The sequence below is a fragment of the Leptodactylus fuscus genome, chromosome 8, assembly GCF_031893055.1.
Source record: "Leptodactylus fuscus isolate aLepFus1 chromosome 8, aLepFus1.hap2, whole genome shotgun sequence".
Lineage (NCBI taxonomy): Eukaryota > Metazoa > Chordata > Amphibia > Anura > Leptodactylidae > Leptodactylus > Leptodactylus fuscus.
Window position 1 is genome coordinate 72,034,908 of NC_134272.1, and position 24,197 is coordinate 72,059,104.

The following is a 24,197-nucleotide window of genomic DNA, read 5'->3' on the forward strand; positions in this document are numbered from 1 at the left end:
AGGTAATGGGAGTCAGCCCTAAATGAAGAGCAATCCTTCACGGTGGTCGTAGGATAATAGAACATGAAGCTACACCATGTAAACAAATGCAGAAGATGCCAGGAGCTCCCAGAGAAACCCATAAATCACTCAAAATACTGCTAAAGGTATTTTGGTGCACTTATTAACCCATTAATGGCATTAACAGATTTCTTTTTTTTTATTTTGCCCAGAAAATCCATTTAAGGTTGATTTATGTTTATATGTGAAGGGTAAATGCAAGCTTACCAGGAGGTTAGCGCACATGGAGAGCTGATCTACCTTACAAGTGCAGTATTAGAAGATAGAATCCAACATGAATATCCACTGAACAGCCATTGTTCAGCCACTGAATTACACCTGGATTGCATCTATCCGGTAATACAAGAAGTGTAATAATCTGGTATGTGCCCGACCCTACTAATACACGAATACTAAGACATGCTTAAGCATTTGGCAAGCAAAGAGTTAAAGAGGGAATGTGTAAGGTCTTTAGGAGAGCATACTGTGTGACTGGATTCCTGAATATATATGTGGCTTTTCTGTCTAAGAAGCGATTTTTACAGCTCACTGTGTCTGATACCCAACTGAAAACAGCTAATGATTTTCCGCATTTCTAGGGAGTTTGTGGCTGACAATGAGCAGCTGAGTGAAGAAGTGCAAGAAAAGCGATTTCTGGAGAAAATAAAACATGGAAATGTTCCGCGTCTTCTCCGTCTGGTTCCACTGCCTATAATGACCGGAGGTGGAGAGGCAAAACGGATTCTGCCGCTACATTGTAGAAATGTCTGACACCAGAGGATGGGGGCTCCTGGAGATCAGCAGGTTCTGTCCATCTGTCCTTGTCTGACACCAGAGGATGGGGGCTCCTGGAGATCAGCAGGTTCCTGTCTGTCCATCTGTCCTTGCCTGTCACCAGAAGCCACCATATCAACTCAGGTCCACAGATAGATAGGTTAAGGTTACCTGAATCAAACAGTCTTTTCCTCTTGCCAATTGCTGTCTCCATTACTGTTTTTGGAGCAATGAGGGTATTGCCCCAAAGAGGTAACAGCCAGATTTAATTTGCATATTGACAAAAACAGTGATATCTCCGATATTCACAAGGGGGGAAAACACCATATGAGTCAGGTGACCCTCACCTATTGATCTGCTGCACTCAGTAGACATGCTGGGTTCTGGCGACACACTCCCTTTAAGAGTAGGTACATGGACAGACTGTAACCTGCTGATGTCCAGGAGTCCCCACTCCTCTGGAGTTAGACATCTCTACAGAATATCAATTGTTTCTAAATAGTTACATAATGTCATAACTGAATAAACTAACCAAATCACTTAAAATTACACAAATGTCAGCCGATCCTGTATATTTCGGCGGGATTGTCCAGCCATATGTTTATGCGGACGTTCCGACTCTCCCACCATGGCAAATGTTGAGGAAAAGAGGAAACCGCATGTAAGGGTTAATGTACATGGAGTATTTGGGCACGGATTTGGGCACCCAAATACTCCATGTGCATTGACCCTTAGGGTGCATTCACACGGAGTAACGTGCCGCGTGACCTGGCACATATACGCCGTGTGAGATTTTGAGCGCCGTATACGCTCCCATTGATTTCAATGGGAGCCTGGATCGTATACGCTGCATTATTTTGTGGCCGCAAAAATCAAAATCTCACACGGCGTATACGTGCCAGGTCACGCGGCACGTTACTCCGTGTGAATGGACCCTTTTAGACTTCTATATGCCCAGTCCTTTGACAATAGGCTTCTGGCAGAGGAGTCTGGCAGCAATGTATTGCCCTTTTCCTATGGAGAACACAGGGAATCCAAGTGTGCATATCTATGTGGGAATGTCAGGAGAAATAGTCGACTTGCCAAAGTGTTTGGCCAACAAAAGTGTAAGTAAACTTTCAGGCATCTTTTGATTTTCTGGCAGTATTTGTGTCATTAGTAAATTTTATAATACACTTTATTAACACATTTTGTCTCCTTTGTGTGAAATCCTGCATTTTTTCCCTCTTTCCCTTGTTTCTGTATTGAGAGCTGTTCCTGCCTCTCACTGAATGTTACTGTGTATGGAGGACGGGACGTGTAACATGTACAGAATATTAGGGTACAGAATACAGAATAAAATGATCTTGTCAGCAGTTTTTACCAACAATGGCCGGAGCTACCAACTATATGCAGTAGACTGTGGGTTATTACTACACATGGTGGGTAATGGAACAAATTTTGAAGACATTGCAACCATGTGGAAACAAAATGCAATACTTCATTAAAGTCCTGTTGTCTTGTCTGCCATGTCTGTTTTAGTATATACAGATACATTGTGTGCACGGACAAGCCCATTTAACATATAGTTACACATTTCCAGGAGGAATAGCAGAGGCCCTCTAGTATTTTTATTTCATGGGGAATACAGATAGTAAAACATACATGTCAGGCCCTCTTTACAGGGAGCATATTCTGACCGTATAGTAAGAAATGAAATGTTTCAGTCTTGTGTACCTCGCTGGCTTATCTTCACGCTGCCACTTGGTTAAATTCCCACACAATAAAATAGCTGCAGATGGTCAGACGGCGGGGTGTTGTTTTATGGCCGACAGTATAAGAAAAGCAGAGAATCTGAGCATGAAACGCAATGTTCCATAGCTCTACAAGATCATCACTTGTGGTTGGCAAAAACAAACTGGCAAGGTACGGCTGCACATTGTGCCCACCATCTCACCAGACTGCGAGGCGATGACAGAAACCCCATCAGACACGAATATTTGCAAACACTTTCTGCAGGCTTTAGCTGTGACAATACTGGATTGTGCATTACATGTAGGCACAGACTGGAAATATTCTAACACAGAAACATAAATGATGAAATTTAGGGGAAAAGCTAGACAATCTAGTAAAGGTGTAATTAAAATAAAAAGAAAGCCCAGCACTAAATACAGACAGCATGAACATGTAATATAAAATATACCGGTAATACAATATAATATAATATTATATATATATATATATATATATATATATATATATATATTCACTCGATCATGCAAAAACGGCTGAACGGATTTGGAGATGAAATCTGGCACATAGATAGATTGTAATCTCGATTAAAACATAGGCTACTTTTTCTCCCGGTACATGACTTGGCTTCACAACTGTTATGAATTTATGTTCACATACTATTTTACACTGCACTTGCAGCAGTTTGTTTCAGGTTCTGATAAAGCCAGGTCTGTTATCTCTCTGTGTAAACACTAAGCTAACCCCATGGTCCATTGTGTACATGCTTTTGCATATTATCTGATATGCTCAGGGCAGTGCTGACACACTGAGATGGGAAAACACCTTTAATCCAAATTGGAAGTTTACTACTTTTAAACATGTTGGGAAAAAGAAAATCTAAGCCAGAAGTCAACAGAGTTCTCCTCAAGCGGAGCTGAGGGGATCATCGGCGCCAACAACACACTCATTATATGGCATCCAAGCGGGCTGCTGAGATGCCAGAACAATCACGGGCACAGCGCGTAGAACGAGTTCAACAGCAGGCCAGCTTGATAGCTGCTGAAACACCGGAGCAGGTGGATCATCGACACCAACAAAACGCTCATTAAATGGCGTCCCAGCGAGCTGCTGAGATTCAAGAACAATCACAGGCATGGCATGAGAAACAAGTTCAGCAGCAAGAAAGCTTGAGAGCTGCCAAAACACCGGAGCAGGTGGATCATCAATGGCAGTAACTTGCTGAATATAGGCGGATCATCGATGCCAACAACACGCAGTTGAAGTCACGGGCAGAGGCTAGTCTGTATATATAGGTCTCTTGCATTTCTGATTTACAAGTCCTTTAAATGTCAAGAGTCTGAACATTCCCGATCCTGTATTGTTTCAGAAGCAGGCAGGGAGGTGTTAAGTTAATTTGAGATGAACATATCTTCCTATGTTTGTAAAGCAGGAGTTTCTGATCGGATAGATATTTATATGCAGTTATTCATCTGAGGTTCCTGGAATCGTTTCTTCTTTGTATATCTAGGTATTTGTGTGATAACTCATGTAGGACTAATGCAGAAAAGCTAGACACTATTTATACTCTATGGGCCGTTTCTGGTACTGCAGCTTTTCACAAAAAGTGTGAAATCATCTGCAATAACAGACACAGCCCATGGACGAGTATTGCTGTTTCTAGAAAAAAAAACCAAATTATTTTCCTAATCCTGGACAGCAGCTCCTTCAATTTTTTTTCACCATCTGTGTCTTGAAATACCATTCAACACAAAGCACAGTGTTACATAAAGTGAATATATTTAGGACATCTGCTTATAGTCGAGGAGTCATTCTGTAATCTCTATTCGGTTGGTTACCACAAAAAAAATATTTTGAGTGCTTTTAGGTATTTTTAATTTAGTCCTAGGTAGATGCTAAGTAAAGTGGAGGTTTGGGGCCCACAATGTCCCCTCTATATCAGGAATAGTATTAGCATAGTGAATGTTATGATGCTTGAAAGCCATTTTAGAACCCAACGTATTTTGTACAGAATTTTTGATTGCAGAACAAATTATTTTTGGAGAAAATTATTTCATTTGCTCAGATTAGTAAACAAGACATTTGTATATTGCATCTATTTTATTTAAGAACAGCCCCATCTTTAAGTACTGTAGTTCATGTGGCTATTACAGTCTGTGACCAATGGTGCCAAATTTCTGTTTGAGAAGAGTTGTAGAGCCCTGTACTTGTGTATCCCCATTTGGGGGATAGCTTTTACACCTGGCAAATGACAGATTTGCAATGAATGATATCAACGATATAATAATCCGTACAAATGACATTTTCAAATGTTGTTGTATAAGCTGATGGACTGATAACACCCTTGGCTTCTAGGCGGGGTCTAGTATATATACTGTATATTAAAATTTATGAGCTATTACAAACAGGTAAGGTGAATATCTCGTGCTCAGCACCTATCACGCATCCCGACCAGAGACATCATCAGCCAAAGCTTCAATAGTGGAGCATGGAGCTGATAGCGCTCTGCTCCACCATTGTTCTCAACTTTATCTGCATCCTAAGGATGCATATAAAGTTGAAATTGTTACCTGCCACCTGGAACTGCGCTCCCATCCTGCTCTATTTGGGTCAGCTGATGGGGTCCCCCAATAACATAGAGTCAAGGCAGATATACAGTTTGTGTTCTGGTTAATGCTATCCTGAATCACGTATATCAAGGGATGAAATGTATTAGGCAGCAATGAAAACTCAGTTCTTGAAGCTGAAAAATAAGACCTGAGCAACTTTGATAGAGTGCTAAATATGATGATTACATGACTGGTTCAGAGTTCCTCCAAAATGACAGGTATCACGGGCTGTTCCTTTTAAGTGTTAGTAAATTGTACCTATATAAAGAGGTACATGGAACTCATTGATTTATATCAATACAGTCAGTACTACTTTATATATGTCCTGCATGATGCTTCAGATATTTCTAAGTGTCCGAGTTTCTGAGAGAGACAATGATAGAGCAGAGTATTCTGTACTCACTGTGTGTAGTGTAGGCAATTAGTCTCCACCTACCATCTCAGAGGAGAAAAGGTGTTACTCCTCATATACAAACATGTCAGTTTATCCCAAAAAGTCATTGAAGACAGGTACATTTTAAAGGGGACCTTTCACTATCAATTCATTTTCTTGGCATCTGTTAATAGTTACTGCTCCACTGATTCCAGAACAGTTGGAATTTTCTCTCCAGTCTCCACCATTCCTGAGCAACCAGTGCAGTTAGTTTTGGTGCCTGATGTGCTATTAAGCTCTTTAATGTCAGGTGGGCAGTGTCAGGCAGGGGGTGTGGATCAAAGCTCCAATCAGAGGCAGCCAGCGTCAGAGTTCAGAGTCACACCCCTTGCCTGCTTCTTCCTGACACCGCCTTTCTGAGGACAGTACAGAGCCTAAATAGCATATCAGGCACCAAAACTAACAGCAGTGATTGTTCAGGAATGATGGGGGCTAGAGAAAAAATTCTAATTGTACCAGTTGCTAAGAATGGGAGTTGATGGACATGGTGAAAGGTCCTCTTTAAGAGAATGATGTGTGCTGGGTGATTGGTACCAGTAAATAAACAGGAATGGTACATTAGATTTATATTTCAGTGCAATATAACAAGTGCTGCTTCTTTAACACCCCTTTCTGTGCAGCACAATGAGCTCGGGATAATTAATTTGCCAATTTTCTCTGATTTACACGTGATCCATTATGGATCTTCCTGAGCAAGAATCCTGTTATTTTCCTCGAATGGCACAGCATGTGAACCATGAGCTTTACTACTGTGAAATTTCAGAAGCTATTAATGGATTTATATAAAAAAAAAAAAAAAAAAGGAAAAAAAATTGTAGCAAAAGCCGAATTCCATAAATCATATTGGCAGTCAAACAAAGACAGTAGAAAGAACTGATTTTATTCCTGCACAATATATCGAGTGTGCGCTAGCTCCAGAATGTCTGTAAATAAAAGTACTTTTACTTTCCAAGCGAGAATCAGATGATTTCAAGGTCTTCTGGGACTTTAACCAAAAAGGAAGAATGCGTGGTCTAGCTGCCACGTGTGTCCGAAGCCGTGCCTACCTATAGTGGGGGGAGTGTTGAAAGCGTTGCACAATTTTGCCAGTAATAGTGCAATTTCCCACGAAAAACTGAACGGCCAATCACCTGATTGCAGCAGCCGCACCATGTGTTGTTACCTTCACGAAGCCTTGTGCACAGAAATTTTGTGCAGTCTCTATCCTTCCTTATTACAGAGCTATTATCATTGTGCATGCTGCCATATGGTATAAGGAACCCCTACAGGGACCAATAGATTTCTATGAGTGTCAAATTATAAAGCAGCCATGTGCACAAACCCTTAGGCACATTTTGGTAAAATTTTGAAACAATGACACAACGTTTCACGAATGAATAGTAGAAGTGAATATAAGATACTTTTGTAATGTATAAAATTGCTTTTTTTTTTCCATTCAACAGAAATAACAGAGTTATTCTAACACAGAAGTCTATGAAGAGGGGAAGGGGAGAAGGAGGCTGCTGGAAAAACACACACAAACCGCAACTGGTAAATAATTGGAGTAAGATAATGCTCTACCACTCCCTTCAGTCTCCATAGACTTCTGTCTGTGAGGCTGGAGGACAAGAGTCTGAATAAAGGGAAGGAGGAGTTAAACAGCCTGGTAAGTGGAGAAGGAAACATATAGTTTCAACAATATCTAGTAAGATATATTACAAAGTTTCTTATATTCACTTGTAACATCCATTAATGAAAATTTGTTTGATAATTGGAGATACGTGTTAAAGGGATTGTCCACATTTCTTTTTTATATATGGCCTGTCCTTAGGATTCCTCATTGTACCTTTGGACCTCACAATCATCACTCTCAGCAGCGCCTGGTATACTTCCTATTTTTGTCTTACCACTATGACTAGTATAAGTGAAAGCCCATCATCCACTTGGGAAATGAGCAGCAGATGACCCCCACTTATTACTTAGCAGATTGGTGTCCGCATTTGCGCTGCTCGTACAGGTGAATGCTTCACTGTACACAAGTGGAAAGTGACTGACCAAGGTTAGACTATCTCACATAATTATTCCAGCATTGGACGGTAATATAGGTAGTATATAGATAAAATGTATTATTATTATTATTATTATTATTACTGCCCCTTTTACATAGTACCCATGTTATACTGTGGGTATGAATGAACATATTTATACAGAGCAAAAAATAGAGGTTTTACAATGTAACTTGTGAAACGCATTTGTGCTCGGAACAATTTGCAGAGAGGAGAATATCGCCACCTACAGTAACAACTCACAATAGAAATTTTAGCTGATATAGTTGAAAAAACCAAATGCAAAATAACACACCAATATGTAATTCTTTGTGTAACATTCAAGATATTTATGTGCGTTTGTACGTCCTATCATTGATGTTGAATGACAAGTTTTCTGATCTGGAGCGACATTTTATATATAGAACTGTAATTATTTTCCCATAGAATCTACATATGCAACAAACTGCGATTAAAATGTTCCATAGTCATAATATCCATACTCCTCTGTATGAAATGAGAGGAACAAAGAGCATGGATGTACAGTAAAGGGATCATGCACGTCTATGACAGTCCTGTTACAGCACCATTACAGAGGAGACATTTCACCAACTCCACCAACTCCAACTCATTGCATCTTTCAATCGCCTCTGCTCCACTGATTCTGGCACAGTTGGAATTTTTCTTCTAGCCCCCATCATTCCCATGCAATTATTGCTATACTGTTCATACTGTCAGATGGGTGGTGCGTAGCTGGATCAGAAAAACAAGGACCACCCACCTGACAGTAGAGAACATAACTCTGCTAAAACTAACAGTTACAATGACTCAGGAATGGCGGGGGGTTAGTACAAAAATTGGATGAACGTTAGGCTATTATGTTACTATGAAATCTATAGAGCCCCAAATAATGCAGTGAACCCCCAATATCCAGCTCTATGGTGGAGAGCTGACTATAAGTGCAAGTAGCAGATACATCAAGCCATGAACGCTCCACTCCATTAACTCGTGCTATATTTCTATTTGCAGAGTTACTGTATATAATTGGCTACATTTTCTTTTTTTGAGAACAAGGACCTCCTTTTAGGATGAATGAGGGCACCGAACCTTCTCTATACCAGGTCATACAGCCTGTTCATCAGTTAGTACCTGTTTTGGTCAATGGACTTGAGAACAGCTGCTGAAGAAGTTTATTTTCCGATGTTCTCAACAGGACAACAATGTCAGCCGGCAGGGTATCTCTGTTCTTCTCGAGAAAACCACAAGCATCATAAAGGACCTGCAAACCGATCAAAGAATGGTAAGAAAACCTGTACAGGACCCTTAGCTTATAGAAATCCAACATCTTTCTTTCTAGGTGAACCTCATGGTATTTATGCTAGGAAGCTATATACATATAGTACACAGGGGAATTTATTACCCTATCTATTTCAGTTTCCTGGTATAGATGGGTGTGTAGGGGAAGTCCTTATGGCTAAAGGGACCTTGAAATGCAGCGGTCCAGGTCTGGTTGCTTCCATCACCTTTGATATTTGCAGGCAAGTATGGAAGAGCAATTTTAAGAGACAGAAGCAGGGGTGAACCATGATTTTCTGCTGCCTGAATTGGACGTCAGAAAGCCCCCGCCCCCCGGAGGCGGGCAGAAGGGGGCGGGCCGAGTGGAGGGGGCGGGGCTGAGCGGAGCAATCGTCTTTAGCAGGCAGAGAGCAGGCACGGAGAGGACCTGCTCTCTGCCTGAGCGTGAGGGGCGCGCTCAGTGACAGTGACCCTAAGCCAGTCCAGGACAGCTTGTCCTAGACTGGCTTAGGTCAGCAAAAATGCTGCCCTCCCCGTGGCCCTGGCATAGCGCCGCCTGAAGCGGTCGCTTCAGGTCGCCTCATGGGAGGTGTGGCACTGGACAGAAGGTGGCATGGAAAGTATATATATGTGGAAAAAACAAAACCCCATGTAACATCCTTGCCTGTTCGGGCTTCAGTGCCATCCTCCGGCTGCATGCTACGGCGCAGGAGATGTATCTGGCTATGACTCCTTGCTTTAGGTTCTTCTGGTATTGTCCGAACACTGTCCTATTCCCTCATCTCTGTAATTGATTTTCCACCACACCCATCTCCTTCATCTTGGTTTCCCTCTGCCCCTCTAATAGTGAATCCCAGCTTTACCTGTGTGATTGACAGCCTATTGTCCTATCAGGTCTGGGGCAGGTTCCTCCTTCCTATTTATTGTTTACTCACATTCATCTTGGCGTTTTCTATTGCCTTTTGTGCGTGCTGGCTTTCTCTGTTTGTTATCTCTATATATCTATCTCTCTATACATATTTCTGACCTCTGGCTTTTCTTGTGACTATTCTCTCGGATTTCAATTCTGTACTGCATTGCTCGACTGTTACCTACCCCTTGGCTAGCTGACTTCCCTTTTTGTTGTTGTTTGTCTTGTCTGAGTTCTATGTCATCACTTATATCTAAGAAGGGATTGTCGTCCAGTTGTCTTCTGTCGTCTAGGGCAGTGAAGCAAGTAGGCAGGGACAGGGGAGGGTTCAGCTAGCGATTCACTAAGTCTTGTCGTGACGCCCCCCCCATCCCGGAGTTCACCAGCGGCTAATGGGGAATTGCTCCTCTAGCAATTCCTTTACACAACAGCCCCTTTTGCTTAGGTGCTAAAATTCACTTGTATAATGGGATATAATTCCTGGCCACTGCTGTCCCCTGAGGTTTCAGTGAAGGGTACAAATAAATTTGCTCACCTTCCCAGCATAATGCTGAATTCCAAAACAAAGCTCCACTCGTTTTGGCCTCCAGAAGTATTTGCATCTAAGATTATCTTCAAATTTATCTATAAAGACATAAAAAGATCAGCGATCATGTTATTGCATGTAAGGGCGGTTCTTTATTACAGCAGAATTTCATCATATCATATTGTGTTCCATAGCAAAAGCATTGAGCCATGCCAGCCTGTAACAGGGATGATCCAAAGTGGTTAGGACTCTATTGCCCTGTGGTAGTGGGATAGCCATAAGTAAGGGGCAAAGATGGAAAACCTACAATACTGCAGGGCATAATAACTGGGCAGCAATGAACCTGGAAGAATGTCATCCGGTAAATGTAATAGTATTTCTTAAGGTTTATTTGCTGTATTTTACTACACGCTCTTATAGCCGTAGGCTCAAGCACCGCAATAAACATGCAATCATTTTTTACATACCAACTAAAGTCAGGTCTGTGGCTTGTGGGAATCGGCTTTCCTCGTCTAGTAGAGACAAAAGCCCCATGGGTTTCTGAAGAAAAGTATCTAATAGAGGCCGATTGTCCTCGTACTTCACCAGCGCCGCGTCTATTCCTTCACTCTGATATTCCATCTGCTCAAGAAAATTGTCAATCATTTAACTGGACAAAATGTGATTTTTAATATCATAAAGGTTTTGTTACTTTTTGAAAGTATATTTTATCGTGTGATATTATTTGAGCATTGTATGGGAGTAGTATTTGAGTTATATGTGGGCACAGTATGGAAGTATTACATATATCATATTAGCTTGCTGAGTTATAGATATTTATATGTAAAGGGTGTCATTGTTATTTAATGGCCTAATATGTGATACCTGGGACCCACACAGATCAGCTGTTTAATGAGACCATAGGATTCAGGTGCGACCTCTTCACTGAATACCAAGCACAGCGCCATACATCGTGTAGAGGCTGTGCTTGGTATGGCAGATCAGCCTTACTCTAGTCACATGAATGCCCCTGTATCATGTGACTGATGAACGTGATTTCATCAGAAGATATCATAGTGCTTACAAGTGCCAAAGCTTCTTCAAATATCTGATGGGAGTCCCAATTGTTGGACTCCTATCTATAACATACTATTGACCTATCCTATGGTCTGGTCAAATCATTAATATATAAGTTCCAGAAAAACCCTTTAAATAACACAAACCATTCACTAGGAGTATGACTAATATAAGATAAGAGGTGACACCTGAAAAAATCATATGCCACCAAGGGACTGGCCCGGTCAAATTTGGCAAGTACCCTTATAAAGATTATATAAAGGTATATACCACAAAGGGTGTCTCCAGAAAATCATTGGGTACCTGAGCACAGCTCAAGTACAAGACATATGGACTGGATGTCGGCCATGTTTCAAGGACTGAACCCTAAGTTGAGACAGTAGTAGTCTATGATACTGGGAGTCTCTGCTTCCCCGCTGCTCATGTTTATAGTAAGGAGACAGAAGAGCAATGGAGAAGCAAGGACTCATTTAGTAAAGCTGAGAGTCCAGATCCCGATTCAGAGTTCAGTCCAGAAAACATGGCCGACATCCGATCCTTGACAGCCATCTCACAGCAGTGTTTATATATGGTGTCGAAAAATGTTGCCCACTTACCTGTTCCAATGCAAATATATGCTGATTGAAGTAAAACTGGATCTGCTCATTGGCAATGTTAATGCAAAGCTGCTCAAAAGAATTCCGTTTGAAGTTCTCAAATCCAAAAATATCCAGAATGCCCACGTTCATGCCACTCTCAGCATTGCTGGGGAGAAACAAAAGGAGAGTCCTTTTATTACAGATGCTTTCATTTAATGTTAATCTTAGGCTTAGGATAATAACTTCAACCTGTCTGGGATTTGCATATCCTATAGAATTATTACAGATTTTTTTGCATGATTTAATGTAATTAGCAAAAAAAACCTTAAAAAGTGTCAAAGTATCCAGATCCATAAACTTTTCAGGTATTGAAGTTACTTGCCATATGTTTTTGTCAGGCTGGAGGAGGGTGTTAATGCGGTTGACTATCCAGCTGAAAAGCCTGCCATACAAAGCTTTGGACATGGCGTCTCGGACATCGGCTGCTTTATCCACGGTGTTGGTGCGGATGATCGTCTCCCCTCTTGTTACTACACAGTGCGAGGTCAGCGCCTCCTGCAGCTCTTCAGAACCAATGCTAAGAAGGGCCGCAGCTGAAATCATATACAAGTATACCAAATATAGCATTATAGCAACGAAAGAAGAACAAAAACTACATTAGAATTACAAAGAAAAAAATAACTAAAAACACAAGAATCATAAATCCAAGTGATTTGATATCAAGATTTTTTTTTAACAAACCAATGACTAATTCATACAACCAGAAAATAGAATTTTGTAAAAATTTTAGCCTGGAAGTGACCAACTATAAAGCAGATCATTCACATTAATTTCAACCTACTGATGGGATTGATAACATTGTAATGTGTATGGTGGCAGCTTGATGGAATATCCCATATAGAAGTGAAAGCACTCAGCATTGTTTTACTCTATTAGAGGTGACTACAAAATTTCGAAAGAGCTGTCAGCCATGACTATTCCTTGTGTCCCTCTCATACACATGCATGTTCTACTCAGCCTGGTGTGCATGTGTTCTCGATGGCGAAAGGAAATTAGCTGTGAGATAAAAGGATCCAACATGCCTGATCCTTCTTTTTCCAAACATTTGCTGTTGGCAGAGAGGCAGGACATCCTCATGCTGGCCTGGTCAAAGTTGGAAGTTTGCCCAACATTCAAGGCATAATGCATCAAAGACAAATATATCTCATTGTTTCTAGAACTGTCCCATTGCTGAAGCAAAGCTGCATATTTTAGGGCATAGAAAAATGGAAGGAAAATAGGCTTACTTTGGTGATGGTTCCCAGGCACACTAGCATTGGGTGAGCATTTGGGAACTTCGTCCCCCACTACACTTGAAATATGCAGAAAGAGCAGGACTTTTCCGCGATTTGGGGCAGAAACCTGGCATAGTCTATAGGTTCGTGCGGGTAACCCCTTTTTAAGCGGATAGGGTTTCTGTTCCCAAGTCCCCAAGCGGACCCAAAGAAAGGTAACTTGAATGCTAGTGAGAACCTAATCTTCTGTGGCCAGGCTTATTAAATAGAGGCAAGAAACTTCCTATGTGGAGGAAAATTCTTGTTATGGCTTCTAGGTTTACAGCCATGTACAGTGGCGTAACTAAAGTCTTGTGGGCCCTGGTGCAATCTTTTGTCCAGGGCCCCCTACCTCATCCCTAGAGTGAATTCTTGATAGTGATAGTTACAGATGCTAAGGAGTTTAATCCACCTTAGTGTGTTAGGGTAATCTGTGGGTCTCCTTGGTTTATGGGGCAGATGGAAACTGCAATCTCAATACTGATGCCAGTGCTTATGGGCACCCTCTGCACCCTTCAAGTTATGCCCCTGGTCATATAGATCTTTCTAATCACCAGTCATATATGTGACATGTCATGTATTACAGTGGTACAGTATTATATTGGTTGCCATACCATTTTCTAAGGCTTCTCCGTTAGGTACTTCACTTTTATCAGTTTGGTGTTTAGAGGATATGGCAGTGAATTCGATGTTCCCGGTGTTCAGTATTCCGGCCAGAATTCTGTACACCGAATGGACTTCCTGTTAATTAAAGGTGAAGGTAACACGACAGACATTAATTCTACAAATGAACAGTAAAGAGACAAATACCGTACACCTGATGAACTACATCGCAAGGTAATTGGTTATTGTCAAGCAAACATATGTTTTCTCTATGCATAGAATACCTAATGGGATCAATAAGATACTTTCAATGTGATGTAGAAAATTGTTCATACAAATATGTTCCGAATTATAGGGGTAAAAATCATTAGTACCTTCCCAACAGATGCGCTCCAAATAACATTAAGATATACTGAAGACACAACATATCCTTTGATGTAAAATTGTTCATAATATGTCCAAATGACCTATTGAAACTCCATTTGCATGCCCAAGGAAGGCATGCTGCCCAACGAGCATAGAATATGCCAACGACTCTGGCAACCAAATATATGTTGCAAAAACTGAGCATATTCCAAACCTTAACACAGAAAATTAACCTCAACCTATTCAAGACACATTCCTTCCGAAGCAAAACATCTGTACAATGTATAATCTGTACATGTATAATAACACAAGCAGCCAGAAGTATATACAAGCACATAGAAGACTATTTTTCTTACATTGTAAGTTGTTGTGTTTGCAGAATGTTCAGTTCTTTGCACAGAGCAACAGTTTACAGTCATTTGTGGAGTTTGTGAGGAGAATCAACCCCTCCCATCTGCATTCGCTGTGAGAAGACAGAACAGAATACCACCTCCACTCACTGTGATCCCGTCTTACTTATCTAATGTATCTATGGATGGTCCTTGGCTAGCAACAGGGAGCTAGAAGGGAGACACCTAGTGGCAGGAACTTCATAGAAGTTTTTCAGGAAGAAAGCCATTATATTTTTGATTAAAGTGCCTCGCATATTGGTCCTGAATCATATGATGATAACTAAGTTGCTTGAAAAGTTAGTAAAAGTGTAACAGTACCCTACAGTGCCATATAACACTGCCATACTGTGCTTACAAAATAGCGTCATATAGTGAACACATGTCAGTAATGGTGAAAGTAATAAAGACTAATGGTAAAAACACCCTCTCGGCTCAAACGCCCCCTATCCTCCACCTCCTGCAAGACCTTTGATTTCCCTAAAATGTTTATGTTGCAATCGCCCAACTATTAAAATGAGCACCCCATCATCTTCTCAAGAGGTGGCATCAACTTCATTGATTCATTGGTTTTACAGTTCTGGATAATTTCTTCAAAGGAAGCCTCCATTTTTGTGATTGGTAGGGGTACTAGAGGTCAGACCCCCACTAACTTACAACTTATTCCCTATCCTGTGGATAGGGAACACGTTGAGGGGAATTTTTTCTGACGTAGATAGGTGTTAATATGGTGCATCTTATCGTGTGCCAAAGATCCACCACATCGTTCATTCTACACCTCGTTCAGTACTTTCCGTGAAAATGGAGGAAGACTAGTCCAGGAAAAGTCAATCTTAATACATAATAAATAATAAAATAATTTTCCCCTATTGTCTTTGTAGGAAAGCCCCTTTAAGCAAGTAAGTTGCTGGGCTACGGCACACATAGATGAAACAGCTTTTATATTCTAAGTAATATCATAACACATTATTTTACAGGATAAATCCCAATACAAAGGAAATTAAAAAAATATTCTATTTATTGTAGTATTTTATATACTGTACTTCGAATTGAAAACAAGGTAAATGGGTACAAAACGCCCGCTGAAAACCCTGTTTGTACTCACGTCATTACTAAATCCTATAATCCTAAAACAATGTTGAATTGCAGCAAATTGTCTTCTATAAGATTCCTTGGAGATAATGTCTTGCATGACTGAACCTGTTTCATTGTCAATGTATCTATTAGTAATAAAAGGAGAATAAAGGAATTAGCAATAAAAATAGCAAATAAACAGACATTAACAGTAAGAAAGGCAGAATCTGGAGCGGAGAGCGTCTTACCTTGGAGGCTTTTTCTCGGGCAGGCTATATTCCGAAAGCTTTTTATGGTGATAAAGACCAGCATATATGTAATAAAAGATATGAAAATTCTTCTCACCCCTGAAGGAAATGGAAAACATAAACTGTAAGTGGAAAATGGACAAATTAAAAGACCAGACATAGAACCTAATAGAGATCACGCTGTTCGGGTAACTTGTAATAGGGACATTACAGAGCAGGAAACCTTACATTTATTTGTATTCATTTAGACAAGATAATGAAACTTATTCTTTTTTTCTAATCTGTATTTGATCTTATTTCTTTCCATACTTTTGGGGGCGGCTGCTCTGGCGACTTCACAAATGTCAGCCCGAGGTTAATCCAGTTTAGTACATACTTGTAGAGATGAGCGAGTAGTATTCGATCGAGTAGGTATTTGATCGAATACTATGGTATTCGAAATACTCGTACTCGATCGAGTACCACTCACTATGGAATGGAAAAGTTTGATGCAGAACCAGCATTGATTGGCTGAATGCTATACAGTCGGCCAATCAACGCTGGTTCTTCTCCTACCTTTAGAAGTCTTCTCCTTGCAGCTCCCCCGCGGCGTCTTCCGGCTCTGAATTCACTTTGCCAGGCATCGGGCCTGGGCAGAGCCGACTGCGCATGTCCGCTTGTAGTGCATGTCCGCTTGTAGTGCATGTCCGCTTGTAGTGCATGTCTGCTTGTAGTGCATGTCCGCTTGTAGTGCATGTCCGCTTGTAGTGCATGTCCGCTTGTAGTGCATGTCCGCTTGTAGTGTGGACATGCACAGTCGGCTCTGCCCAGGCCCGATGCCTGGCAGAGTGAATTCAGAGCCGGAAGATGCATGGAGAAGACTTCTCGGAGGATCCAGCCCAACCCTCACTCGTGGACTTGGTAAGTATAATTTGATCGAATGCTGCCTACCCCTGAAACGAGCATTTCCCCCCCATAGAGTATAATAGGGTTCAATATTCGATTCGAGTAGTCGAATATTGAGTGGCTACTCAAAACGAATATCGAATCTTGAACATTTTACTGTTCGCTCATCTCTACATACTTGTCCACTTTCCTAACAGCAGGCTCTGCAATAAATGGGATGCCTCCTGGATTCTCAGAAGACATGAAAAATCTTCCATGCACAGGAGAAATCTCCTGGAAAGCAGCCATGACTTAGTCAAAGGGAGATGAGTTATCACCTATTGTCAGTAGTGGATCCTGTGTTATCTGCCATTAGAGTTATAATGTGTTAACTTTCATTGTGACAGTAATCCCGATAATGAGACATCTGCTAAGAAGTTGTGTCTGTAGACCTGTATAATAAGGAGTCTGCCCTATTCATTACTAATACTGTCCTGCTTCTCTGCCAGGAGTAACTGTACAATAGCAAACAAACAGCTAAGAAGAGCCCAGTTAACCATAATATAGGACATCCAGGAACACTCATCTACCAATGCAGGACAAATACATGGAGACAAGCAGCTAAAACAGAAGGGGAAAAACCAAAATCTTTGAGCACAGTCAGGAAAGCCGCTGCTATCTTAGAATAATATGCCATGTATAATAACACAAGCAGCCAGAAGTATATGCAAGCACATAGAAGACTATTTTTCTTTCATTGTAAGTTGTTGGGTTTGCAGAATGTTCAGTTCTTTGCACAGAGCAACAGTTTACAGTCATGTGTGGAGTTTGTGAGGAGAATCAACCCCTCCCATCTGCATTCACTGTGAGAAGACAGAACAGAATGCCACCTCCACTCACTGTAATCCTGTCTTGCTTATCTAATGTATTTATGGATGGTCCTTGGCTAGCAACAGGGAGCTAGAAGGGAGACACCTAGTGGCAGGAACTTCATAGAAGTTTTTCAGGAAGAAAGCCATTATATTTTTGATTAAAGTGCCTCACATATTGGTCCTGAATCATATGATGATAACCAAGTTGTCTGAAAAGTTAGTAAAAGTGTAACAGTACCCTACAGTGCCATATAATGCTGCCATGCAGTGCTTACAAAATAGCGTCATCTAGTGAACACATGGCAGTGTCCAAATAGCATTGGTATAAATGCACAAACCATATCCTGTACAGTGCCTAAAGACTAAATGGTGAAAGCAATAAAGACTAATGGTGGAAACACCCTCTCGGCTCAAACACCCCCTATCCTCCATCTCCTGCAAGACCTTTGATTTCCCTAAAATGATTATGTTGCAATCGCCCGAAGTATTCTGCTAAGCATTGCTCAGCTACTTTAATGCCCTCTATAACAGGGTAATAACTTGCACTTTATGTTGCTGCTGTAAAACTTTAAAATGATGCAGAATTAACCCAGATACGGTTTTATTTCAGGCTCATTATTTCATTAGTTGCGCTTCATTAAGCTTTTCTATTACAACATTATTATTCTGCTGCCTGAAAAATCATTTACACAACTTTATACAGTGCGCGGAAACCCCCAACCCCCCCCCCCCCCCTAAAAATAGCAGTTTATGTATTTTGTTACAGCTACAACACAGAACATCAGCAGCAACTGGTTTCCTCAAGATTAATGTATTATAAAGTTCTTTTGGCCGAATATATTCTACTTTAAAGGAAACCTGTCATCTAGAGCATGATATCTGATCTTGTAAATCGTGTAATAAGGTTTTGCTGTGTCTGTCTATCTATTTGTCTATCCATTATCTATCTCTCTGATATCTATCTATCTATCTATCTATCTATCTATCTATCTATCTATCTATCTCCTATCTATCATCTATCTCTCTGATATCTATCTATCTATCTATCTATCTATCTATCTATCTCTCTGATATCTATCTATCTCCTATCTATCTATCTATCTATCTATCTATCTATCTATCTATAATCTATCTCTCTGATATCTATCTATCTATCTATCTCTCTGATATCTATCTATCTATCTTTCTCTCTGATATCTACCTATCTATCTATCTATCTATCTATCTATCTATCTATCTATCTGATATCTATCTATCTATCTATCTCTCTGATATCTATCTATCTCTCTGATATCTATCTATCTCCTATCTATCTATCTATCTATCTATCTATCTATCTATCTATCTATCTATCATCTATCTCTCTGATATCTATCTATCTCCTATCTATCTATCTATCTATCTATCTATCTCCTATCTATCTATCTATCTATCTATCTATCTATCTCTCTGATATCTATCTATCTCCTATCTATCTATCTATCTATCTATCTATCTATCTATCTATCTATCATCTATCTCTCTGATATCTATCTATCTCCTATCTATCTATCTATCTATCTATCTATCTATCTATCTATAATCTATCTCTCTGATATCTATCTATCTATCTATCTATCTATCTATCTATCTATCTCTCTGATATCTATCTATCTATCTTTCTCTCTGATATCTATCTATCTATCTATCTATCTATCTGATATCTATCTATCTATCTATCTCTCTGATATCTATCTATCTCTCTGATATCTATCTATCTCTCTGATATCTATCTATCGATCTCCTATCTATCATCTATCTATCTATCTATCTATCTATCTATCTATCTATCTATCTATCTATCTATCTATCATCTATCTCTCTGATATCTATCTATCTATCTATCTATCTATCTATCTCTCTGACATCTATCTATCTATCTCTCTGATATCTATCTATCTATCTATCTATCTATCTATCTATCTATCTATCTCTCTGATATCTATCTCTCTGATATCTATCTCTCTGATATCTACCTATCTATCTATCTATCTATCTATCTATCTATCTATCTATCTATCTATCATCTATCTATCATATATATCTGTCTGTCTATATCTATCTCTCTGCTATCTGTCTATCTATCATATATATCTGTCTGTCTGTCTGTCTATCTACAGTATCTATCTATCTATCTATCTATCTATCTATCTATCTATCTATCTATCTATCTATCTATCATATCTATCTATGTTTTGTGTTTTCCTGCTCATTCTGAGTTCAAGAGACCAGTGGGCGGTGATACTCAGTTATCTCTGTATGTATACTTATTGAGGAAATGCTGCCAATCTCTGATCAGACCACCCAGTGATCTACTCAATCCGGATTTTTACTGAATATTGTATACTGAAAGACAAGGAGATGCTCCTTCCGACTGGGAAAAAAAGGTTTAATGTGAAGAGCGACAATGCTTCTTCACTGTAAGGACTGTGAATCTGTGGAATAGCCTACCCCAGGAGCTGCTTCTATACTGTAAGGACTGTGAATTTGTGGAATAGCCTAACCAGGAACTGGTCACAGCCGACAGCTTCAAGAAAGGATTAGATGCCTTAGTAGAGCAAAATATCATTCATGGTTTTGGAAATGTATAGCCTGTCATGACGCTTCCCATCCCCTGGTTGAACTTGATGGACATATATCTTTTTTCAACCATACTAACTATGTAACTATTCCATTGAAATTTATGGGTAAGTGCTGCAGTACCTACACCCACTGTTACAGTCTCTATCGTGTGTGAGCAGCAGGGCTCACTGTATATAAACAGCACCTAGAGCTGTTTTGTCTCAGTACAGCTGATCTGTGGAGGTCCCTGGTGTTGCACCTCCACAGATCTAATATTGATGAGGATAACCCCTTTAAGAACTTCTAGACTTATAATAGTTTGGTTGTATCTAAGGGGGTCCAGTAACCAGAAATGAAGTCTATGCCACCCAAGAACTGGCGTAGAATTCAGTTATACCTTGCAACATTTTACTGGTGCAAGTTGTAGTAAATCTTCCAGGCCGAGGCATCCCTGCCCCAGCCTGCCATGATCCCTGATCTGCCCAGGTAGGTATAAGTAAACATGTCAGGAAAAGGACAAAGTAGTATGTTTTACTATTACAACACTTTTTGTGATTCCTTGAGATAACATGAATAAAATACTGCTATATCTGATGCCATTTTACTTACATGGCCTGTTTTATGACCCGGGATTTTTCCAAAAGATATTCAGAGATTTTTGCACCCATGACTGCCCCTGTGGGGGTAAACATCATTTCTAGGTATTTTCCAAACCGACTGGAGTTGTCATTGATAACAGTGCAGGCATTTCCAAAGGCTTCAACCAAAGGGTTTACTTGCAGAATTTTTTCTCGCAGTGCCCTGTTATTGGCCTAAAAAATAGTAAGACAATGGTTTGACTAGTCAAGAATCCCACATGGAAAATACTGACCAGACAAGAACAACAATGGATATCCTGTGATTTAGAGGATATAGAAGGGAGTACAATGAGGGTTGAGAGCTGCACATTATATACTGGGTGGTATTGTAATGGTTTGGGCTCTGTTCACACTTCCACCAAATTATATGGGTTTTTTTTTTCCATTCCATCAGCAGAAAGACAAAAATTGTGGAGTGCAAAATTTGTCAGATTGGCATCCAATGGACCTCATTGACTTGTAATGGAGCTTGTTGGATTTCCACCATGGTGTTCATAATCTGGACAGGAAGAATAACACTGGGTGCAGCAGTATTCTTGTAGAACATAACAGAATCTCAAACAGAAGTGTGAACACAGCCTTAAAAGACACCACTTAGTAGGTAATTATGTGATTTAGTTCAGTATTTCTCAAGCTTTTCAAGTGAAGTAACCCTCGTGAGAAAAAGTCCTAACTGAGTACCCTCAAAGTAGAAGTCACCTTTAGGCCGGGTTCACACGATGTATTTTGGCACGTAATGTGGCACGTAGACGGCGCGGGAGCTTTTGCGGATCGTATATGCTCCCATTGTTTTCAATGGGATCCGGTACTGTATACGCGGTGCTATTTTGCGGCCGTGATTTTGCGGCGGAGAGCATAAAACGTTCACCGGCACACACAGCCGGACCCGGTCTGACAGCTTTCCGTCTTCTGCATGCAGAAGACAGAAAGCTCAGAACGGACTCCGGGCGCTAGTGTGAACCTAGCATCAGATGACATCCCCCTGCCCAGGCCACAGGTGCCATCCTTAACTTCAAAATACAATGAGCATGTCTATCAGTATTGCAGTTACTGGGGCCCCGGGAGCAGGTGGTGAGTTGCATTCATCATTCATCACTCATCATCATCATTCATCACTCTGCTCCATTCTTCCTCTCTGTTTTGATCCCTGCAGTGCCCCTGGTGCAGCAGCATGGTGTATTGTAAGGGTTGGGGCCTGTTCACACGTAGTAAACGCGCGTGTATTTTGGCAAAATACATGTGTAAAAATAAGACTCCCATTGACTTCAATGACATTTTTTTACACGTGTAAAAAAAACACGTCAAAATACGCGTGTAAAATGTCATTGAAGTCAATGGGAGTCTTATTTTTGCCAAAATACACGTGCGTTTACTCTGTGTGAACAGGCCCTTAAGATGACTTCTTGGCTATTCTCCCAATTCAGTCTAGCTCCCTGTTAGCTCTCTTAGCTGTCTAAAAAGCTTTATAGAATGTCTTGGTACAGTGTGGCAAAAAAAAGGTATAAGGTCATATTCCAAAACAGTGACCAGCAGACATGTACACAATTCTATACATGGAACATTATAGATGTTGAGAATGTGCTATGATAGCCAACCCATTGCCCAGACATCTGCCTGGATTCCCATCATTCGTTGTTTGCTAGTACACCTTAGGGAGTCAGCCAGCCGACTTTGGGTTCACCCCAGACTTGAGTAAGTTTTCTTCTATTCTTGTTTATTGTCTTTTACTTGCTTATTTTCTATCCTGTCAGTAAATCACTTACATTTGGCTTCTTGATTTTCACTATCCTTAGAACACAGGGTAATACATTTGGTGTCAGGGGTGTAGGATAGTGGGATCAATTTGCTTGTCAGACTGAATATACATAGGAAAACTAGGAAAGGGGGAGATGATGGGGACATTGACTCGTATTGTTGTTGTCCACTTCCAGATTTTAATAAAATTTGGAATCCATACTATTTTTGGTGGAGGAGGCAGGAGAATGATGAAATCCACATTAGCATTAGGAGATCTATATGTATTACTTTGTGAGACAGAGGCATTAAACCAAATCTGTGCCTTAGGTGACAGCAGGTCCAACTGTTAAAAGATACCTTATAACTAGTGTGCCGAGGGTACCTGTGGTGACTTTGGTCTCGGTACCAATGTAATAAGTTACTTTTGCAGCTTTTATGGTATACTGCTAATGTAAAGCTATTAGCTGGACAGCCTCGCGCCTCATCACCGTCATCTTGTCAGAGGGAACGTTTAGCCATCATTAATCATAATATGATAAAATGCCTGTCTGCCTCTAACATATTGCATTCAGTGCTGTACATCCTTGTGGACAAATTTTTGCTTGGATCTACCCAACAGCAAAGTGCATGGACTGATACACTGCTATAAGTCCCTTCCCAGCCATCAATCTTCTGTACACATTAGTTCATCTAGTGGAGATGATACACAGAAAAATAATTTTATATTCTGTGGAATTTGCATTTTACTTTTTATTAGCTACTTTCTGTGATAAATCCTGGAAATGCAATTCCCTAGTTTAGAGGAATAACTTCCGTTTTATTGGCTCTAAGACCCCTTTCACATCACATAATGGAGATCTGCCCAGCGCAGGAGCAATGTAGGATTACATGACAGCCATATAAAAAGCTGTACCCACTGTATAATGTCAAATATACCCAATGTATAAAAACCTAATAAGATATGTGACAGATGTTGCTTTATTTAGAAATCCCTTTTAATAAAACTTACCTGTTGCTTTATTTGGAGGTGCACAAGGGATCACACTATTTGTGGTCATTATACATGTGTCCTATAGTCTGCAGCTTTTAGCAGTTTGCCTCTCTGTATGCCATGCCTGTAGTTTTCCTCTCTGGGCCGGTGGATAGAGACACCATCAGCCATACACTGCACACAGTAAGTAAAGGAGAATCTGCTCCATAACTCTATCTCACTCATAAACAGCCCCAGGATGATATAGGACATATAAAGAGAAATACTGACCTGTACTGGTGTGAGAAAAGGGCTTTAGACTTATATAAATATCGACCATCTGTCTAAGCCTGTGTTTTCTCCTCCTATCTCTCTCTGCTCACTCCTCCCCTTTTCCATAGACTTCTAAAGCGATAGTCATGTAACCTGCAGTCCATCTTAAGAGGAACCGGGGCCACATCAATTTAGATCAGGACTTCTCTATAATGTATAACTTCTAAGTGAGAGTTATGAAGCAGATTCTTCTCTACTGCCTGTGACTTGTCT

The 24,197-nt window shown here is 40.4% G+C and overlaps 1 protein-coding gene across 1 annotated transcript in view; it reads right to left on the minus strand.

Annotated features, from left to right (window-relative positions):
- The window catches only part of MYO3B (myosin IIIB), a 193,975-nt gene that overhangs the window by 60,870 nt on the left and 108,908 nt on the right, over positions 1 to 24,197 (minus strand). Inside the window, exons 14-22 of the mRNA XM_075284187.1 lie at positions 20,916 to 21,118; positions 15,970 to 16,068; positions 15,753 to 15,867; positions 13,904 to 14,030; positions 12,359 to 12,569; positions 11,995 to 12,142; positions 10,810 to 10,963; positions 10,352 to 10,440; positions 8,760 to 8,889 (exon numbers count right to left, since the gene is read on the minus strand). Coding sequence (XP_075140288.1) covers positions 8,760 to 8,889; positions 10,352 to 10,440; positions 10,810 to 10,963; positions 11,995 to 12,142; positions 12,359 to 12,569; positions 13,904 to 14,030; positions 15,753 to 15,867; positions 15,970 to 16,068; positions 20,916 to 21,118 — 1,276 coding nt within the window. The remainder of the gene's footprint in view (positions 1 to 8,759; positions 8,890 to 10,351; positions 10,441 to 10,809; positions 10,964 to 11,994; positions 12,143 to 12,358; positions 12,570 to 13,903; positions 14,031 to 15,752; positions 15,868 to 15,969; positions 16,069 to 20,915; positions 21,119 to 24,197) is intronic.